Raw genomic sequence first — 23,230 nt, 5'->3', positions numbered from 1 at the left:
TTCTCAGTGGGATTGCATAACTCCTGGACTTTAATTTTACCCTTATCCCCGTCGAGAGCCACAATGGTAATTTTGAAATCTGACATTGTTGTAGAGACATTCAATTTGTGCCTGTCAAGATCCTTCAAACACTAACCACAAGATAATCTGTTGAGTAAATAGTTTGATGTCAGGAAGAATTCCACTGCCTAGTTTTGGAAGTAGGGTTATGGGATTTATTTTATTCACCTGGACGTTACTCATGAACTAATCCTGGGGCGGGGGTGGGGGCAATGCTGCAATTGACCTTTCATATATTTAGAAGTGGTATAGAAATGGGGACAGAGTACACCTCTCATTGTCAGATTTTGACAGAAATATAATTTTGTTTATGTTTGGTGAGTGAGGTCTAGAACCAGTGATTTTTATCTGATGAGAAGCTTTAGCAGCAGAATACAGGCATTAATGAATTGGCAGGATGATTTACATTCTATCTATTGTAGGTCAGATGTTAGAGTCATTCAATGCAGAAATAGGCCCTTTGGTCCACTGTAATCATGTTGTGCACAAAGTACCCATCGGACCTTTTCTTTTTTCCTGTATGGCACTGGAAATAATCCAGAGTTTACAAGGTTATGAGATTCTGTTCTATAACCTGTGACTTAACTCCCAAAATCCATGTCATTGGATCCTATCCCCTTTTCTGTCATTTTTGTTCCTGCTGATGTATACCATGCCCACTGGCTGGTCACCTGTCCCTTTCAGAAAGGTCTGTAGTCACTATGAGACATCCCAGGTCTTCGTACCAGGAAGGCAACTGACCACCTGAGATAAAAGACACTGCAGATGTTGGAATTAGTACATAAAATGTTGAATCCTTATGTTACTCTTCTGTGGTGAATAGTTAAGTTTAAAGAGTGCCTGTAGATTGGCACTACCTAGGGATTGATCCACCTACTGTTATCCTCATAATCACTCACACTTGGCCATATCACCTGATAATATGATGTTAATTAGATTACCATATTTAATTTGGAATTTCATGATGAAAGTGCAGAAAAATATAAAGTGAAAAAATAAGTCATAGACACAGTCTAGTTGGTGGTTGGATTGTCAGGGCTGAGGAAGTTGTTTACTGTAAACACGAGATTCTGCAGATTGCTGAAAATCTATAGCAACATGCACAGAATGTTTAAGGAAATCCGTAAGTTGAGCATGGAGGGGAAAGTTTTGGGCTGAGACCCTTCATCAGTACTCTTGATGAGTCTCAGCCTGGAACGTCTACTTCTTATTCACCTTAGTTATTTACTGCTCCCCTTTGTCTTATCTTGTCTTTCTCATTCTGTCCCAATCAAGCCCTGCTCACTCACTGCTGTTGGCCTGACTTGTTTCCATTGAAGATGCATCTTCTGGCATTAGCAATCCAAAGCCCTTGATCTTACAGTTCTGGAGAAGGATGAAAAGCTTCAGCTGTGCACCTGTGCTACTTTGGCATATTAACTCATTTATAAACTGCTCTCCAGGAAGCTGTCTTGACTCATAGTGGCTGAGTACATCAACAGAGGCTGAAGGATTTTTGCTGGGGTTTTGTGGAACAAGTATTGCCACAATTGGAGTTACTGATGACTGAAGAAGACAAATTCTGTCATGATTTATAATTTTAAAAGTTGCGCTCAATGAGCAGATGTCAGGAAGGGTGGGAACAATTAAAGCATTGGCATTCACCCAAATGATTAAAATCTGTCCAACAGCTGACTAACACTAACAGCCAAGCATGATTATAGCTCTGTACATCTCATTCCACTGGCATTCACTAAAGATAACTTAGAGGGCTTCAACAGCATGTGGTGTTATTCTAAATGGAGAGGTGTCTGAAATGACATTTAGACTATCATAATATCACAAAGAGGAACGATATTTTCCCATAGCTACAGCATTCCAACCTGAATACTAATCTTCATTGCAGTTACTGGAATCTTGGTGCTGACTGCATTCTAATTCAGGGAATGTTTCAACACTGAAACCAGGAAAACAAACCGAACTCTGTAGGTAGCTTAGCTCAAGGCAAATTACGACAGTGCATTTTATTTTGTAAAATAGCAGCATCCAGTTATTGGAGCTGCAACAACTTTGCCTTTAATTCTCCAGATATCCTTAAGGATTAGGTGTTAGTGGTTCAAGTCAAATCAAGTTCATTGACATGGGTGCAAGAATATTGAGAAGCAGACACAGTACAACGAGAAGCTTACTTGCAATTGTACTACAAGCACATAGATTCAGACAACACAGATTATAAGTTATATAGACAGTGAAGAAAAGACTATGCCACATTAATGCCAAAATGCAGACCATGTTTCTTTTATCCTTGTTTAGCTGTTTCACCCTTTACCTGCAAGAGGTTTTTGATGCCATGCCCATTTCAGGGTCTTTGCAAAATCACCTATTCTGTGTGCAGGACTAGGCTAGGATCAGTGATGTAGAAGATTTGATGTTCAAGTCCCAGTACAGAGACAAGGACTCGCAGATACTGACAGTTCAGTAGACAGCTGCAATGTTGGAGGTGAAAGCTACCCTTTCAAATTATATCACAGTTCCTATGTTCCTATGTCATTTTCCCAAACTGGTTCCCCACACTAGGTGCACATCGCTAGGCACCCTGAATTGCCAGATATTATAGACTTCCATAATCGTGATGTAATTTAGCTAAAAACCCATAAACAAAAAGCAGATAAAAACATACTCGGCATGCCAGCTGGTGTCATTGTAGGGACGCTTTGCAGTATCTAGATCAGTCCCAGGTCTAAAAGTGTTGGGGCACGGGAGACTGGTATCTGAAAGCACTTGGAGAATATGGAGGGAAACGGACAGTTGATGTTTCAGTAAAGCACAGTACAGGCCTTTCAACCCACAATTCTAGTTTCGGGCTGAGACCTTTTATCTGGACAACAGTAAAGGTTCATTGGGTGCTGCAACCAGGTGCTTAAAGGTGATGGAGTGCTTCTTACAAATGGGAATAAGTTGGGGTTTCATTCAAAAAGTTGGAACCATTAGCCCATGGTTCTGTAAGCAAGATTTCCCAATAAAATTCTCAGCAGTGAAATGTTTTGTGATGTCCTGAAGTTGTGAATAATGCTATATAATTTCATTGTAATTTTGGGGTGGTTAGTGGTGTAGCTGGTAGAGTCGCTACCTCATAGCACCAACGAATTGGATTTAACCCTGACCTCGAGTGCTGTCTGCAAGGAGTTTGCATGTTCTTCCTGCGACTGTTTGGGCTTCTTCCATGTACTTCATTCCCCTCCCATTCAAAGGTTGGTGGGTTACATAGATGCTGTAAATTGCCCTTAGGTGAATGTGAGAGTATTGGGAATGTGGGGAAGAATAAGTTACAAAGAGAATTACTGTGAAATGGGTTTGCTTTGTGAGCTGGCTTAGACTGGATGGTGTGAAATGGCCCCTTGAACGTTGTAAAGAAATGTGGAAATTGTGTCATGCATTTTCTAGGTTTCATCCAGAGCAGTAGTTAATATTATTCTTGCATAATACATTCTTCCATTGAAGATAGTTGGCTAGTGATTCCTGGGATGAACACTTAAAGGTTATGTAAAGAAAGCACAGCAGTGCCTCTTATTTCTTTGAAGTTTGGATAGATTCGACATGTCATTTAAAACTTGGACAAACTTCTCTTGATGTGCAACTTCAGGAGTGTTCTGACTGGTTGCATCACAGCCTAGTAAGGAAACACTAGCACCCAAGAATAGAAAAGCCTAAGTGGTAGATACAGCCTAGTTCATCACAGGAAGAACCCTCCCTATCATTGACCACATCAACAAAGAGTGCTGCCACAAGAGAACAGCTTTCTATCGTCTTAGACCCCCACCATCCAGGTCATGCTCTCTTCTTGCTAACATCAGGAAGGAGGTACAGAAGTGTTAGGTCCAACACCACAGGTTCAGGAACAGTTATTACCCTTCGGTCATCTGTCTTCTGAACCAGTGTAGACATCTTCACTCATCAGAACACTGAACTGACCATTGAACACCACCTGTGGATTCACATTCAAGATCTCTTCAACTCATCCTTTCAGTATCATTTATTTATTTGTTTGCTTTCTTTTTTTCTACTTGTATTTGCAGTTTGTCTTTTTCTCATTGGTTGATTGTCAGTCTTTGTGTGTAGTTTTTCTATGATTTTATTGTGTTTCTGTGTTCTCCTATGAATGCTCGCAAGAAAATGAATCTTAGCATAGTATTTAGTGACATACATACTTTGATAATAAATTTACTTTGAACTTTATTTTCTCAGGTGAACATACAAGTTCCTTTGGTACTACTTTGATGATAAATAGAGATGTTTTCCCCAGTCTTGGCAAATATTTGCTACTCAGTCAACATCGCTAAAGGAAGTTTTATGGTTGTATGAACTTACTGTTCTGAGAGCTTGTTAATCATTTACAAGAAGTGGGTATTGTTGGTGGGAATAGAATGAAAGTGTTTCCACCTATCCTACACCACCCTCCAACCTGGTCTTTGTAAATGGTGTCAAAGTTCACTACAGATGGAGAATTGCAGTATGTACCAGAACACACACAGCAATCTTAACAGGGGTTTATTGAATAGAATGTTTTGCTGAATTGCTTTCCTCAGCCTGTCATTGTTTGGATGGTAAAAAAATCAAGTGTGTACAGGACAGTCAAAAGTGCTTCATTTTATACTCCTCACCATGATGTAATTGTAGGAATATGTGAACAAGATTAGTCTTGAGTTTCATCTAACAGTTCTTCATTCAATTTTCAGTTCCACGTCAGCCTGGAGGGAACGGGGCTTTACTTGGCCTTGACATTGAAAAGGGGATTACCGCAGAAGAAAATGATGCAGGGGACGACCAAGGTATTTACTCTAGTCTTATCACTCATACTCTGTATGGACCTGGCAGGTCTCCAGCAGTGTGAGATAATACTTCACATCCTTACTGAAAGTGCGAGGGTTTTATCAGAATAGCCCTATGAGCGCCTCAGCTTGAATGTGAGCTGAATGAATCATTTAATGTTGGGCAGTGGTTAATGTTACAGGTAGATGTTTTTTTAAACACTAGATCCTTTAGAAATGGAAGGCAAAATGCCAGCTTTGTTAGGTTGCCTGACACAAATGTTCAGAATTGTGGATGTTTTCTTTTGTCTTTGTTTTCGTCACTGACATTCAATCCAACGGTAGACATCTATTATTGAGAGATGGAAGTCACTTACAAATTCCTAACACTCTCACTGGCTTACTCTTGGGCTATATTCCTTAAATTATCCCTTACCCAAATTCGTAAGATATATATATAATATCATCTAGCCAGCTTACATGTTCTTTATTTTATTGCAAGTTATATTATACTATTTCTATTACATCAGTTCCTATTAGTGGAGCAATGTCTCATATGATTATTCTTTCGGGTAGGTTGGCTAGAGTTGCTCAGGAGGGTTTAAACTAATTTAGCAAGTGGATGTGAACTGGAGTGATAGTGCTGAGAGTGGGGTAGTTTGTTTACAAACAGAGGCAGTGTGCCACGAGACTCCTAACAAGGAGAGGATGATGATAGCTTAATATCTAAGGATACACATTGTATCGAAAGGACAGGCAGGTAAGCAGAGGTGGGGGGGCTTTGCTCTGTTGATAAAAATGAAATCAAACCTTTAGAAAGACGTGACAGGCTCAGAAGGTTTTGAATCAATAGTGGATAGAGCTAAGGAAATGCAAGGGTAAGAAGACTCTAAAAGGAGTGTAATACAGACCCAGAAACAGTAGTAAGGATGAGGTCTACAAATTACAATGGCAGATAGAAAATGCTTGCCAAAAGGGCAATGTTACCACAGTCATGGGGGATTTCAGTGTGCAGATAAACTGGGAAAATCATGTTGGCGCTGGATCCCAAGAGGGGGAGTTTCTAGAATGCCTTCAAGATGGCTATTAGGGTAGGGGATCAGGGTGTCATGCAATGAACCGGAATTGATTAGAGAGCTTAAGGTAAAGAACCCTTGGTTGCAAGTGATCATAATATAATTTAATTCATCCTGACGTTTGAGAAGGAGAAACTAGTCAGATGTATCAGTATTATAGTGGAGTAAAGGGAATTATACATGCATAAGAGAGGAGCTGGTCAGAATTGATTGGCAAAGAACACTGGCCGGCATTCCGGCACAGCAACAATGGCTGGAATTTCTGGAATCAATTTGGAAGGCACAGGATAGATGCATCCCCAAAGAGGAAGAAGTATTCTAAAGGCAAGATGACACAATCGTGCCTAACAAGAGAAGTCAAAGTCAACATAAAAGCCAGAGAGGGCATATAATAGAGCAAAGATTAGTGGGAAGTTAGAGGATTAGGAAACTTTTAAAAACCAACAGAAGACAACTAAAACGTCATTAAAACAACACACATCAAAGTTGCTGGTGAACGCAGCAGGCCAGGCAGCATCTCTAGGAAGAGGTACAGTCGACGTTTCAGGCCGAGACCCTTCGTCAGGACTAACTGAAGGAAGAGTTAATAAGAGATTTGAAAGTGGGAGGGGGAGGGGGAGATCCAAAATGATAGGAGAAGACAGGAGGGGGAGGGATGGAGCCAAGAGCTGGACAGGTGATTGGCAAAAGGGGATCTCATTTGAATAATGGAATTGAGGGCTTTGTTGCAAAGTTTGCAGACGATATGAAGATAGGTGGAGGGGCAGGTTGTTTTGAGGAAGTAGAGAGGCTACAGAAGGACTTAGACAGATTAGGAGAATGGGCGAAGAAGTGGCAGATGGAATACAGTGTCGGGGTGTTTATGGTTGTGCACTTTGGTAGAAGAACTGAAAGGGTTGACTAGTTTCTAAATGGAGAGAAAATACAAAAAAACCTGGGGCAGAAAGGGAGTTGGGGTTCTTGTGCAGAATTTCCTGAATGTTAATTTGCTGGTTGAGACTATGGTGAGGAAGGCAAATGTGATGTTAGTATTCATTATAAGAGGACTAGAATATAAAAGCAAGGATATAATGTTGAGATTTTATAAAGCACTGGTGAGGCTTCATTTGGAGTATTGTGAGCAGTATTGGCCTCCTTATCTTATAAAGAGCATTCTGAAACTGGAAATGTCTCAAAGGATTTTCATGAAAATAATTCCAGGATTGAATGGCTTGTCATATGGAGAGTGTTTGATGGCTCTGGGCTTGTATTCACTAGAATTCAGAAGAATAAGGGGTGACCTAATTTAAACCTATCAAATGGTGAAAGGCCTTGACACAGTGGATGTGGAGAGAATGTTTCCTATGGTGGGAGAGTCTAAGACCAATGGACACAGCCTCAGAATGGAGGGGTGTCTGTTTAGAGCTGAAATGATGAGGAATTTCTTTAACCAGAGCGTGGTGAATCTGTGAAATTATTTGTCACAGGCAGCTGTGGAGACCAAATGTTTGTGTATATTTAAGGCAGAGGTTGATAGGTTCTTGATTGGTCAGGGCATGAAGGAATGTGGGGGGAAGGCAGGAGATTGGGGCTGAGAAGTAAAATGGGTCAGCCATGATGACATGGTGGAGCAGACTCAATGGACCAAGTACAGGTGTCCCCCGCTTTTCGAACGTTCTCTTTATGACATTTCACTTTTACGAAAGACCTGCATTAGTACCTGTTTTCGTTAACCGAAAGACGATTTTCGCTTTTACGAAAAAAGACGCTCGCTTTAAACTTGTGTTTACCCCGAGAAAGACTACCATGACCATGAAGCCTTGTGCGGCCGGGTGTGTGCACATGCGTGACGTGCGAATGTGTGACGTGCACATGCGTGTACGTGCCAATTTTTCTCGACAAATCGATTTTGGCTTAAACTTCCTGATTCTGTTAAGTAAAACTACATTGTACATACATTATTTCTACTTTATATAGGCTGTGTATTTATCATATCATTCCTGCTTTTACTATATGTTAGTGTTATTTTAGGTTTTATGTGCTATTTGGTATGATTTGGTAGGTTACTTTTTGGGTCTGGGAATGCTCAAAAAAATTTCCCATATAAATTCATGGTAATTGCTTCTTCACTTTACGCCATTTCGGCTTATGAACAGTTTTATAGGAACACTCTACTTTTGGACAGCGGGAGAAACCTGTAGGCTACTTCTTCTCCCATATCTTATGAGTATGATATATTTACAATGATGTCACTAAAATGTAAGTCATTCCAATGTGAATTGTGCTGGGGATATTGGTTCAATTATTTTAGTGAAAGTGGTTGCTATTACATTCAATTACTCACAGAGCAGCTCATGCATAAAAGACTGGTTCTATCCACTGAAATTATTAGGCGGTGGTTACATTTGGAATTTACTTAGGAGGTTATGGTTATCCTTTTTTAAATGTAAAAGAACCAATGGTCAGAGCAGAAGGGTGACTGTGATGTGAAAATAATTGCAAGTTTCCAGTGTAATTAGAAAAACAAAGAAATACCAACACAAGTTTTGATTTTGCTTGCATTTGGAGTATTGACGGTACCCCATCTGATTATTTCCCATGACTTATTAAATCAGTAAGAATTTGAAGTTTATTCTCAAGGACAAACTGACATGAAATGTCATTTGGCAGCAGCAGCACAGTGCATCACAAACATAATTAAAATAAACTTAAATTATCGTAAGTCATACATAACTTGCACAACAAAATAAACAAAATGATGTAGTGCAAATTGATGTAGAAAGAAGGGTATAATCATGTAAGTTAAGACATAGCAGCGTTCTTTTCTTTTGATAATGTGGAAGGTCATTTTTCAACTCGACTGCAATGATTTTCCTCTAAAGAGAATAATATATGTTTCTCACACAAACACTAGAACACTGGAAACACTCAGTAGGGCAGGCAGCATCAAGGGAATGAGAAACAGTTAAGGTTACTGGTCTGTGACCCTTTCTCCAAAATGGGAAAGAAAGAGATGCAAGTAATTTTTCAGTAAGAAACCAGGTGGGGAGGGATGTGCAGAACAAAGAGATTCTCAGTGGAATGATGAGCTAAAATCTCAGTGAACCTGAACAATTAGTCTTCAGAAATGGTCTTAACACCATCCTCCTACGTCGTCTCTTAATGATTTCAAATCATCCTGTCACAATCACTCACTTTGTTTTCCCACTTCCTCCCCCACCTTCCCTTTTGCTGAAAACCTACTAGTATCTCCTTCTGCAGGGTCTCAGCCCCAAAGTGTTGCCTGTTTTTTTTCTCTTTCCGCAGATGCTATCTGACTTGCTAAGCTTTTCCGGCCATATCAGTTTTTGTTTTAGATTTCCTGTGTCTGCAGTTCTTTTGAATTTTTGAACTTATTTCATTTTGCGGGCATCACATTTCGGTCAAGGTGGTAGAGTTTGGGAGCAGATGGCAAGAATGTTTACCAGAAGTAGTACAAGAGTTGACTAAAATGTCTAAAGGGACTGGGAAAGATGGAATTTTTTTTCTCAGAACAAAAAGTTGAATGGTGATTTTTTTAACAGGTTCAGAATTGAGTGACATTGATAGATAGGGAGAAATCGTTTGCATTTTTCATGGGGCTGGTTATTGTTAGACACAGACATAAGGCAATTGGCAAATGTCCAAAGGGGAGAAAATAAGATCTTTATTTCATGAGTTATCAGGACTGGAATGCAAGACTAGAAAGGTGAAGGAAACAAGATTTAATAGGAATGAAACTTAAAACTAAACTTGCAAGGGTAAGAAGTCAGGCCAATAGTTCTAAGATACAGTAGTCCATTTTGTTGTGTTCAGTGGCTTTCTATGCTATAAGTATGAGTGATCTAAGGAATCCAGGAGGTATCTCCATGGAGAAGCTGTTGCAAAGAAATAAGGAATTGTACACCACAACAGAACTGACTGCTCAGGTTACTAAGCTAAATCATTAACAGAGTATTGGGGCAAGTGTGTCTGACATATTTGGAACCTGCAACAGTGTAGCTTTGGGTTTTGTCATGGATGTCTGCACACCTCAGAGAAATTCTTTCTGGCTCATTTGTGTGACATTGGAAAGTCTTATTAATTTTGTCTTAATTTAAGCAGTACTTTTACATTTGAACACAGTGATCTGAAATTCCTGACACATTTTTAAGGAAGGAGAAATGGTAGATCTTGAGGTGGTACCCTGTCTGCTAGTATCCACCTTCTTAGTAATCCTTTATTTTTTCAGAGAGTAGCAAGGTGGTTCACTCTACCTGACATTTCCTTCTATCAGATGGGAACCTTTTGGAATTGCCCATGCTGAAACTTTGCCCAGGATCTTCTTTTCAACTAATCATTACACACTGTTAAGGTTACAGAGTCGTGAAAGTGGAAGTCATTCTCAATTGTATGCTCCGAATGTGCAATATCTCACCTTGTATCTGTTTGAAAGTCTGAATTCAGTAGACTACCACAAGCTTCTGGCACAATGCCATGAAACACAGTACAACACAGAAACAGGCCCTTTGGCCCACCAAGTCCATGCTGACCATTTTTACACTAATCTACTCTATCCCATTTTCTTTCACTAATATTTCAGTCAACCATACTATAGTTTCTACACCTCACTTTCACACCAGGAGCTATTTACAGTGGCTAATTACTCTAACAATTTGCATGTCTTTGGGCTGTGAGAGGAACCGAACCACGCAGAGGAAACCCACAGTCACAAACTCCACCTAAATACTCAAGGTCAGGATTGAAGTTGGGGTCTCTAACGCTGCGAGGCAGAAGCTCGACTAGCTGAGCGACTGTGCTGTATTTGGCACAAGCAACCAATAATAAATTTTACTGAGGAGATTTGTAAATGTCCAGGCCAAAACTCAAAGCTGTACTGTTGCAAGTTTGCCCTCGGATACCTGTCAAATTCTTGATATTCCGAGGTGTGATTTGGGACTTGAGCCTGACAAGGCTTCCTTGTAACACAATAAAACACACACACATGGAGTATGTAAACAACAGATTGTGCTGGAAAATGGGGCTGCTTACAAAGCCTTGTTCAAAAGTGTGCAGAGCCTCAATCTGTATTACTCAGGCTACGTCCACACTAGACCAGATAACTTTGAAAACGCTGGTTTCGTGTAAAAACGACAGGCGTCTACACCAGGCGTTTTAAAAAATATCTCCGTCCACGTCAGAACGGCTATTTGGGCGAATCTCCTCCTACTGGGCATGCGCAGGACACACAGAAAACAAGCCAAGAGGGAACGGTATACTTGGTGCGTGTTTGTCCAGTTACAGACTAGAAAAACTTAAAAGGAATTGCTGTTGGCTCTCGCGCACGAGGACTTAAAGCTTAAAAAAAACAAATACTGGAGCATATGGAGGCAATCGACAGGGAGTTCACGGACAGTATGACCCAGCTGACGACGAACATTGAAAAATTGACTAACTCTATTGCATTTTTAAAGCGCCTTGTTAAATGTATAAAACATGTCTGCATCAGTGTTATCTTGTATTTCCATACAATGTTACGTTAGGCTGTTACACATGTATTGTCAGAGAAGTACTTGCATAAATAGGTAAACCACCTTCATACAAGCAAGGACAGAAAAGAGGGCAAAGTGAGTATACTTATTTATTCAGTAAGCTATGGGTCAAAGTATTTGGTGAGTACATTTCTAACTCTTCTGGCTTCAGTCTCGTTGCCGTCTGTTCTGAAATTGTTAGGTTGTGTGGGGGGTTGCATTCAAGAAAATAATGAAATGCCGCACTGCCGCCATTTGTTCCAGCACGTCGTGACAGCATTTAAAAAAATATCTGTTTACCCCGTCCACACTGCTCTGCACAATCGGCGTTTTCAAATTTACACACTCTGGAGGGCATTTTAGAAAATCTCCGTTTTTGGGGGAGGAAAACGCCGTTTCAGTGTGGACGGAGGATCAAAACGAAGAGAAAAATCTTCAGTTACGGATTTATCTGGTCTAGTGTGGACATAGTCTCAGTGTCTTTTACTGGGTGAATATTCAGGCAAATCTTGCTGATCTTACTCTCAGTAATTTCAAATAATACCAACCATAATTCTCTTGAATAGACTGTGTCCGTGTTTGCCTAGGATTAGCTAAGACAGCCCCATAATTAATCTCCAAATTGTGCAGTTGACTACAAGTGTTGAAAGTGATCTGACATTTGAGGAAATGCTGTACAATGCTCGTTGGCTTTCCTGTGCCTCATTTCAATCTGCCTAATTCCCACTGCTGCTTGTAAGGAGTTTGTACATTCTCCCTGTGATCACATGGGTTTCCTCCGGGTGCTCCAGTTTCCCCCCACAGTCCAAAGATCGAGTATCAGTTGGTAGGTTAATTGGTTATTGTCAATTGTCCCATGATTAGTCTAGGGTTAAATCGGGTGATAGCATGGCTTGAAGGGCCAGAAGTGCCTATTGTGCGCTGAATTTCAATAAATAAATGAAATCTTTGAATAGCTAGCAATATTACCTCAAAGAACAAAATGATTAAACAATACAAGAGGGACATTTTATCTAAAATGGCTAGAAGTTAAGATTATTTTAAGTTGCTGGTTCCTTCAAGGATCTCAGACAGTGATCAATCTATCTTTGTCTGTAGAAGAATGTCAAGGCTGAATTCTAACGTAAGATATAGGAAACAGAATTAGGCCATTTGGCCCACCGAGTATACTCTGCCACTCAATCATGGTTGATTTTATCAACTCCATTCTCCTGCTTTCTCCCTGTAACCCTTAACTCTCTTAACGATCAAGGACATATCAATTTCCACTTTAAATATATCCAATCACTTGGCTTCCACAGCCTTCTGTGGCAATCTTCACCATATCTGGCTGAAGATATTCCTCATCTCAGTTTTAAAGGGACACCCCTTTATTCTGAGGTTGTACCCTCAGATCCTAGGCTCGCTTCCTAATGAAAACAGAACAGTATAGAACAGGAACAGGTCCTTAAGCCCATAAAATTCTGTCAGACTAATTAAATTAGTAATTACGTGCCCAACTAAACTAATCCCTGCTGCCTACACAGTCAATATCCTTCCGTTTCCCGCACATTCACGGGCCTATCTTGAACACCTCTGCTCTATTTGCTTCCACCACCACACGTAATCCAGGCCCCAGTCATTCCCTGTGTTAAAAAAACTTGTCGCACACATATCTCATCAGACCCCTCACCTTAAAGGCATACCCTCTGGTATAGACATTTCAGTCCTGGGAAAACAATAACCCACTATCAATCTATGCATCTCATAATCTTATAAACCTCTGCTGGATCTTATGTTGGCCTCCACCACTCCAGAGAAATCAATGCAAGTCTGTCCAGTGTCTCCTTCTGCCCTCTAATCCATTCTGATAAACTACTTCTGCACGCTTTTCCAAATCTTGGCATCCTTCCTATAATGGGGAGACCAGAAACATCTTTTTCATGTCTGCTCCATTCAGGCCTTTGAGACCTATTGGATAGAGAATAAGATCCCCCTCTCATCCTTCTGAACTCTATCAAGTACAGTCCTAGAGACCTCATAATTTAAACTTACATCCTTGCTTTTGTATGCTAGTCCTCTCAAAATGAATGCTAACATTGCATTTGTCTTTACTACCAACTTAATGTGCAAGTTAACCTTGGGGAAATCGTGAACTAGGACTCCCAAGTCCCCTTGCAACTCTGGTTTCTGATTTTGCCCTTTTTAGAAGATAATCTATACCTTTATTCTTCCTATCAAAGGCCCTAACCCCACACTTCCCTATACTATATTCTGTCACTCTGCCAACCTGTCGTACTTATTGGCAAAGGCCCTGCCTCACCCACCCATCGTTGTCAACAAGCTCATAGCTTAATATGTACATCTGTTTGCTCTGCCCCACACCTGCACCTGGGACTACCAATGAACCACTGGTTCTCCTTGAGTTGACTGAAGTAAATGATTTGTGTCTTTGGTTTGTTGGCAGATATTTTGGTGAACAGCTGTAACTTTGACCATGGAATGTGTGGATGGACGCAAGAGAAACATGCGGGACTTCACTGGGAGCGAGTCCGTGACCCATCAGGTAATCAGAGAACATAGAAAAGTACAGCATGGTACAGTCCTTTTAATCTACTTAACCAGCTCATAATCCTTTCTGACCTGCATTTATAGCTACTCCATGATCATTTTCAGTCTTCCTTTCCATGTACCCCTCTTTTTTTCCTTTATCAATGTGCCTAAAGTCTCTTAAATGCCCCTAATATATCTGCCTCTATATCCATCCCAAGAATGTGTTCCATGCACTTACCATTTTCAATGTAAAAAGCCGACTTCTATCACTTCCCCCCCCCCACCCCACTATACTTTCCTTCAAACACTTTAAAAGTATGTCCCCTGGCATTAGCCTTTGCTGCCCTGGGAAAAAGGTACTGGATCTCCACTCTATCTATGCCCCTTATCATCTTTTAACACCTCTATTAATTCGCCTCTCATCCTCCTTTGCTTGAAGGAGAGCAGCACCAGCTTGCTCAACCTTTCTTTGTAAGGCATATGCTCTAATCCAGGCAGTATCTTGTTAAATCTCTGCACCCTCTCTAAAGCTTCCATATCCTTCTTATAATGAGGCAACCAGAACTGAGCACAGTACACATTTGGAGTTTTATAGGGCTGCAACATTACCTCACACCACTTGAACTCAGTGCCCTGAGCACCACATGCCTTCTTAACCATCCTATCAACTTGCCTGACAACTTTGATGTGGACCTCAAGATCCCTCTGTTCTGCCAAACTGCTAAGAATCTTGCCATTAACCTTGTACTCTGGCTTCAAGTTCAACTTTCCAAAGTGAATCACTTCGCACTTTTCTAGATTGAACTCCATCTGCCAATTCTCAGCCAAGCTCTATATCCTATCAATGCCTTATTGTAACCTGTGTCAACCTTCCACACTATCCACATTGCCACCAGCCTTCATGTCACCTGCAAACTTACTAATCCGTCCTTGCTCTTCCTCATTGTAGTCCTTTATAAAAATCACAACGAGCAGGGGTCCCAGAACAGATTCCTGTGGAACACCTCTGTTCACCAACCTGCAGGCAGAATGCACTCCATCTGCTCCCACCCTCTGCCTTCTGTGGGCAAGCCAACTCTGAATCCAGGCAGCCAGGTTTCTCCAGATTCCATGTCTCCCAACTTTCTGAATGAACTTACCATGGGGATTCTTGTTGAACTAGATTACTAAAATCTATATACATCACATCCACCACTCTACTTCGTCATTTTGTTTTGTCACTTCCTCGAAGAATTCAAAAACTCCTGAGGGATGACCTACCCTCTCACAAAGCTTTGCTATCTATCTGTAATCAGACTGTGCTTCTCCAAATGCTTGCAAATCCTCCCCTGTAGTTTGCCCACCACTGACGTAAGACTTGCTGGTCTATAATTCCCAGGGTTATACCTATTACATATTAAAATCTGTTAAATCATTTGTTGCTCAAACCTTCAAATATATGGCAGTAGAACAAAACATGCAGCAAATTATTGCAATAGTCAGCCCAAAAATAAAATGGTTCTATCTGTTGCAATGTCCCAGGTAGAAAATGCAATTGAAATAGTTTAAGGAAAATTAAATGAATCGATTCCGTACAGTCTCAAGCAGTGGGTTATCAGTGGTCGGTTCCTTTAGGCTGGCGGTTTTGCTAACTGAACTATCACTCCTAGCTTACAGAATGCCAAGATAAAAATTGATCTTTTAAAGACACTTTTTTTCAGGAGTTTTCATTAAGAAATGATCCCATTTATTTAAAGAAAATACCTGCTGCCACCCTGACCATATGTGACTCCAGTTCAATACACAATGTGGTTGATTATTTAATGTGGGTCAGATCTATGTCAATAGTGATGGGAATAAATACCAGTCCCATTCCAGGATTTCAACAGAGTATCCAGGCTGTCATTCTCACACTCTACTAGGGGCCCCGTACTGTTGAAGGATCCTTCTTAGATTAGACCCTCAAGCAGACGTGGCACTGTTTGAAAAGGAAGCAAATCTTGTGTCCACGTCAATATTTTATACTCAACAGATTCTGTTGTGCATGAATTTGGCTGCCATATGTCCTGACATTATGACATTAACTGCATTTCCAAAGTTTTGAAATACTTTGGAAATCCCTAATCTTCAAATATTTCTATAAATCTAATTGCCCTTCTCACCTCTCTTCTCTTGGAGTAAGAACTGCAGTTTGAAGAGGAGTTTATCCGAATTTCACTGCAGTTGCTGAGCTGGAATAATTCTTGACATGCCAACTCTGGATGACAACAGTAGTTTGTTACAATGACCCTGACAAAACACCACTGGAGGGAAGCTATTACTTAAACAGGTATGCAGAACAAATTAAGAGAGACAACAGGAGGCCAGCAAGTGCAGACACCAAGGTCAGGAAGAAGCAGGGAAAAATTAGAATGAGGGACGTCCTTGTCCAGCTTCTGAGCAGACAGAATGTTTGCGCTCTGCCAGATGGCATATACCATGCTATATGGGCAGCAGGCAAAGGCTAACACACCCTGACTGCAGACTGTTGCCTGGATAATGACTTTATTGACTCTCAAATGTATTAACATAGTCACAGAAGCACAGCAGATGGGGGATCAGTTCAGGGCAAGGATTGGTTTGATAGCACTATTTATTATTATTATTGATTATAGCAAAAACTATTGCATAGTGATCTTAACAGAGGTCTCCTTTCAACTAATTGCTTGTAAAATGAATAGATCAAATCTAAGCACAAGCGTATAGTGCAGGTTTACTTCCCAAATGTTCATGGAAGTGAAGGTTTTCTAATCTTATGTCCTTAGCTTATAGGGTGAGCAGAAATCCCTCAGTTTGTATATCTCACAGTTTAGCTTCAGTTCTAAGCTTCCTTCTGCACTGGAGCATTGCTATTCCAGGCTGTTACAACTCCAGGATGTCCTCAAGAACATTGCAGCCAAGGAAACTTAGAAAGTACAATCTCTATGTAAAGTAGAAAGCACTAAGCATAACAGGATAAAACCTTAACCTATCCTAGCTATTTTAGAATGGGCCAAATAGTTTCATTCTATATCATGAAATGATACAGAAACATGAGAAACAAGATGCTGAGAAGTGTCCTGATGAAAGTCTATTGTTCAGTGTATATTAGAAATCCAATTTCTCGTCCCGGTCCTAATCTAGGGACTGTGTAAGAGTCACCAATATATATAATTAAAATTCCGAAGAAGACAGAAGGAAGTCTGCCATCATCTTCTCGGAATAATTGGAAGAGAAGAAGAGGATAGTGCATTTCCTGAAATAAGACTCCTAAGAGGTTCTGCAGACAATTTTGAAAGGGTTGTCAGTGTTGTACAGTAAACATAATGTTGCTAGATACACCCAGATCTCAGGAATGAGCACAAACCCAGGGCATGCACAGAAGGCCTGCAGGAAGGCAGTAAAAGACTAAATAGGAATGTTCTCAATGGGAATGGTACCTTAAACCTTATGAAGAATTCTTCGTAAGTACAAGTCCCAAGTCCAGCGGGAAATCAGTGGAAGACTCTATATGAATGTTTCAAATCCGAATGATTCATTCTGTTCCTTAAACTGCATCTGAGCCAACAACTCTCCATAGATACCAGTCCCCAGGCAGGATTACAACTGAACTGTGTGGATGGAGTTTGTTGGCACCTTCCTACTTTTAAGGAAGCAATCAGATACTCACATCATCCGAAGTCCACCCATAACAAGGATGCTTGATTATGAAGTATGTTTAGGGTGGCAACTTCCCACTGCAAGTAGAGCTGTTGCACAGCTCCAATAGCCTAGGTTAAGTCTTGACCACAGGCACTGTCTGTGTGGAGTCTGCACATTCTTAATGTGGCTCCATTGATTTCTCTTGGGTACTCCATTCCCCTCCCCCCACATCCTACAGACGTGCTGCTTTGGTGTATATTGCCTATAGGGCAGTAACATTGGCATGTTGATTTATCGTTGTCACATGTATCAAAGTACAGTGAAAATCATCCACACAAATCATTTGAGCTCACCAATACATTGAAGAAGTATAAGGGAAAACAATAACATGTTAAAGTGTTACAGTTGCAGACATGCAGTGCAGGCAGACAGTAATGTGGAAGGTTATAATGAGGTCTGGAGTCCATCTTATCGTATTGGGGACCATTCATTAGTATCATAACGATGAGTTATGTTAGATCCTTTACCAGGGCAGTGAGAAGTGAGTATTTAGAACATTTGAGAGAGACGAGGTTGCAAGGAATTAAATTGGGGGATGGAAATGATGGGATTGCTCTGAGGGCCACATAGACACAATGGGCTGAATGGCCTTTTTAAAATATTAGAACAAATGTGAAAATATGAGAAAGGTGAAATTGAGGAGTCACATAATTTGATGGGCACAGATAGAATGTGCTTCCCGTGACTGTCAGGAGAATGGGTACTGCCTTCCATAACTAAACCCAGGTGGCTCTGGGGTGCCACTAGATACATTCACTGTCCGATTTGTTTCTCCTGGACTCAACTGTGGGATATTCCTCAATTTTAAGATGCTGTATAAATGCAAATTGTTGTTACTGATGTAAATTGCATTACTGATGAGAGGAACACAATTCTAATTTAGTGTACGTTAATTAAGTGCGGTACAACTCTTATTTTGTTGCCCAATACTGAGGGCCATTAATAGAGTTACCAATGAATTCAGTGGAATTTCAGAAGAAATGCTTCTTGGTTAGAATGTGGAACTTAATAAAACCAGGAATAGTTCAAGTGGCGGCATTTTGAATGTAAAGGAAGTTAGGTGAACATTTGAGACAGAATGGAACAGAAGCATATATTAATAAGATGTCATGATTCATATGGAGTACAAACACCATTAGAGACTATTTAGTCTGATTACTGTGTGTGTGTAAATCGTTTGCAGTTACAGTTAAATGTAAAAAGCTAAAAACAAACAAGAAAATCTGCAGCTGCTGGAAATCCAAAGCACCACACACAAAGTGCTGGAGGAACTCAGTAGGCCACACAGTATCAATAGAAAAGAGTAAACAGTCGATATTTTGTGCCAAGTCCCTTCATCAGGACTGGAAGGAAAGGGAGAAAAAGTCAAAATAAGAACGTGAGGGGAGGGGAGGGGAGGGGAGGAAGAAGTATAAAGTGGCAGGTTATAGATTAAACTGGGGGGAGGGTGAAGGAAAGAGCTGGGAAGTTGACAGGTGAAAGATAAAGTGTTGGAGAAGAGGTAATCTAATAGGAAAGGACAGAAGACCATGGAAGAAAAGGAAGGGGGAGAAACATCAAAGGGAGTTGATGGGCAGGTGAGAAGAGAAAGTGTGAGAGAGAAACAAGAATGGGGAGTGGTGAGTGGGGGGGGTGCAATCACCAAAAGTTTGAAAAATTAATGTTCTGCCATCAGGTTGGAGGCTATCCATATGGAATATAACATGTTGCTCCTCCAAATTGAGTGTGGTCTCATCGTGGCAGTAGAGGAGGCCATGGAATGGGAATGGGAAGTAGAATTGAAATGGGTGGCCACTGGGAAATCCCTCTTTTTGTGGCAGATGGAGCAAAGTGGTTTCCCCGTCTACATTGGGTCTCACTGATATACAGGAGGCCACACCAGGAGCACCGTATACAGTAGGTGAAGTGTCGCCTCACCTGGAAGGACTGTTGGGGCCTTGAATGGTAGTGAGGGAAGGGGTGTAGGAGCAGGTGTGGCACTTGTTCAACTTGCAAGACTAAGTGCCTGGAGCGAGGTCAGTGGGGAGGGATGAGTGGACGAGGGAGTCGCGTAGGGAGTGATCCCTGCGGAAAGTGGAGTGCGCAGGTGAGGAAAAGATGTGCTTGGTGGTGGGGTCCTGTTGGAGTTGGTGGACATTATGGAGAATTATGTGTTGGATGTTGAGGCTTGTTGGATGGTAGGTGAGGACAAGAGGAACCCTATTCCTGGTGTGGAGTGGGCAGATGTGTATGAAATGGGAGAGATGCAGATGAGGGCAGCATTGATGGTGGAAGAAGGGAAGTCCCTTTCTTTGAAGAAGAAGGACATCTCAGTTGTTCTGGAATGAAAAGTCTCACCCTGAAAGCAGATGTGGTGGAGACAGAGGAACTGGGGCAAAAAAGCTATCTCTCCCTGCAAACAGAATATTCAGTGTCTTTAAAATACAAATTCAAACCCTGTGCTCTGTTCTGAACTGTTGTGATGTGCTGGTTGCTGACTGTTGTGCATGAGGAACAAAGATGTGGTGAGCCATGGCAACAATTATCTTGTTAACTGTGAACATTTGTGCCGAAAGGGCAAAAGAAAACTTGCAGCACTCAAAATAATTCTAATGCTGACTGTTTATTGTCAATAAGTTTTTTTTTGGCATTGGTTACATTTACATTAGGCATAGAATATTATATTATCTCTGCCAACTCTTTGAAAAAGTTCTCCAATTATTCCTTTCATCCCTCTTCCTTTTTTGAAAGCTACTACTGATTCTGCCTCCATCATCCTTTCAGACAGTACATTTCAAGTCATAATAATTCACCACACAAGGCACTTCTCCCCAGTTCGTATGCCAATCTTTGCAACATGACTGAATTTCAAAATTATTGATAGTAAAGCTCTCTGTAGAGGTCCCGAGGGTGTGAAAGCTGCTGTATACAGTCAATCTTAATTCATCTTAAATCTTTGTACATCATTTACCAGTCAACTCGCTGTTCTAGTGTAACACACAGAAAATGCTGGATGAACTCAGCAGGTCAGGCAGCATCCATAGAGGGGAATAAAGAGTCGACATTTTGAGCCAACACCCTTCATCAGGACTGGAACTGAAGGGGGCAGAAGCCAGAATAAGAAGGTGGGGTGGGGGTGGAGGGGCTGTACAAGCTTGGAGGTGACAAGTGCAACCATGGGAGGGGGAGGGGTGATGTATGAAACTGGGAGGTTAGAGTTGGAAGATATAAAAAGGCTAAAGAAGAAGGAATTCTATGGGAGAGGACAGTTGAACAAGGAATAAATGAAAGAGAAGGAGAACTGGGGCAGTTCATGAGGTTGGCGGGGAGAAGAGAAAGGGTGAAAGAGGATATCCAGAATGGGGAATGAAATAAGAGAGGAAGAGGGAGAAATTACATACAACCTTGTACTCCACCTCCTCAAACTTCTTATCCTGACTTTTGCCCCCTTCATTTCCAGTCCTGATGAAGGACTCGGCTAAAAATGTGACTGTTCATTTCACTCCATAGATGATACCTGATTTGCAGTGTTCCTCCACCACTGTGTGTGTATTGCTCAAGATTTCCAGTATATTCAGAATCTCTTGTGCTTAGTATTTTGTTTGTAATAATGGGTGGACACTAAAGCTTACTTCATTTTCTGCTTTAGCAAGGAGAGGATAGGGTTTTCTAGCCAAGCCAGTATTTTGGTTTCAGGGTTTTCTAAATAATGCATCTTGAGATTAGGGCACTGTGAATAAAAGACAAGCGCAGGGAGTTCAGCATGTAGACTATGTTGGAGTTGTACCCTTAAGAATAGTACAGCACAGGAACAGGCCCTTTTGCCCACAGGTGTGACAAGTTAAATAAATTAATGAACAATTGGCCAATTAATCGAATCCCCTCTGCTTATACAATGCGCGTATCCTTCCATTTTCTTCACATTCATGTGCTTATCTAAACGTCTTTAAAAGTCCCTAATGTATCTGCCTCTCCCACCAACTAAGGCAGTGTAGTCTAGCCACCCACCACTCTCTGTGTTCAAAAAAACAAACTTGCCCCTCACAATTCCTTTGAAATTACCCCCTTTCGCCTTAAATACATGCCCTCTGGTTTCAGACATTTCGACTCTGGGGGGAGAACGATGCTGTCTGTTCATTCTATCTCTGCCTCTCATAATCATTTAAACCTCTATCAGATCTCCCCTCAGCCTCTGCAGCTCTAGAAAAAACAACCCAAATTTAGCCGACCTCTAATCCTTGCAGCATTCTGGTAAAGCTCTTCTACACCCTCTCCAAAACCTTGAGATCCTTCCTACAATAGGGAACCAGAACTGTGTGCAATACTCTGGATGCGGCCTAACTAAACTTATATAAGGCTTCAACATGAATCAAATTTTAGTAAGGCTACATGGGTGGAACTGAGGAGTAAGAAAGGGATGATCACATATATAGTAGTCCACCGAACAGTCTATGGGATTTAGAGGAGCAATTTTGTGAAGAGATCGCAGACTGTTGCAAGAAACATAAACTTGTGCGAGTAGGTGATTTTAACTTTCCACATGTTGACTGGGACTCTCATACTATAAAAGGGCTGGATGGGATAGAGTTTGTCAAAAGCATTCAATTAGTAAATAGAGGTACCAACTAGAGAGTGTGCGATTCTAGATCTACAATGGATCTAGATAGAAACATAAGATTTACAATAGGTCAACAGTGGATGCAATCTCACTCGTTCTTCACTTGGTCTTGGATCACCTGGACAATACTTATACCTACATCAGACTGTTGTTTATTGATTACAGCTCAGCATTAACACATTCATACACTCAGTTCTAATAAACAAGCTCCAAAACCTGGGCCTCTGTACCTCCCTTTGTAACTGGATACTTGACTTCCTCACTAGGAGACCACAGTCAGTGTGGATGGGAAATAACATTTTCCCCTTGCTTACACAATCAACACTGGCACACCTCAAGGATGTGTGCTTAGCCCACTGTTCTACTCTCTCAAAACCCACGCCTGCATGGCTAGGCACAGCTCAGATATCATCTGTAAATTTGCTGATGACACAACTATTTTTGGCAGAATTTCAGATGGTGACCAGGAGTTGTACAGGAGTGAGATAGTTCTGCTTTGCAACAACAATCTTGTACTCAGCATTAGGAAGACCAAGGAATAGATTGTGGACTTCAGGAAGGGAAAGTCGAGGGGACACATACCAGTCTTTATCGAGGGATCAGAAGTGGAAAAGATGAGCAGTTTCAAGTTTCTGGGTGTGAACATCTCTGAAGATCTATCCTTGCCCCAACATATTGATGTAATTACAAAGAAGGCACGACAGTGGCTATATTTAATTGAGGAGTTTGTCACCAAATAACTCACAAATTTATACAGATGTCCATGGAGAGTATTTTACCTGGCTGCATTGCCACCTGGTATAGAGAGGACACTGCACAGGATCAGAAAAAGCTGTAGAAAGTTGTAAACTGAGCCAGGTCCATTATGGGCACTAGCCTCTCCAGCATTGAGGACACCTTCAGCAGGCGATGTCTCAGAAAGGCCATATTCATCATTAGGAGCTCCATCACCCAGGACATGCCCTCTTCTCA

At 41.1% G+C, this 23,230-nt stretch overlaps 1 protein-coding gene across 4 annotated transcripts in view; it reads left to right on the top strand.

Annotated features, from left to right (window-relative positions):
* npnta (nephronectin a) overlaps positions 1 to 23,230 on the top strand; it is a 92,940-nt gene that overhangs the window by 48,521 nt on the left and 21,189 nt on the right. For all 4 annotated transcript variants that reach the window (XM_063046820.1, XM_063046818.1, XM_063046821.1 and 1 more), the window contains 2 exons: positions 4,776 to 4,868; positions 13,877 to 13,975. In XM_063046820.1, coding sequence (XP_062902890.1) covers positions 4,776 to 4,868; positions 13,877 to 13,975 — 192 coding nt within the window. The remainder of the gene's footprint in view (positions 1 to 4,775; positions 4,869 to 13,876; positions 13,976 to 23,230) is intronic.

The sequence above is a fragment of the Mobula hypostoma genome, chromosome 4 (genome assembly GCF_963921235.1).
Source record: "Mobula hypostoma chromosome 4, sMobHyp1.1, whole genome shotgun sequence".
Taxonomy (NCBI): Eukaryota; Metazoa; Chordata; class Chondrichthyes; order Myliobatiformes; family Myliobatidae; genus Mobula; species Mobula hypostoma.
This window is presented reverse-complemented; position numbering and strand designations above follow the sequence as displayed.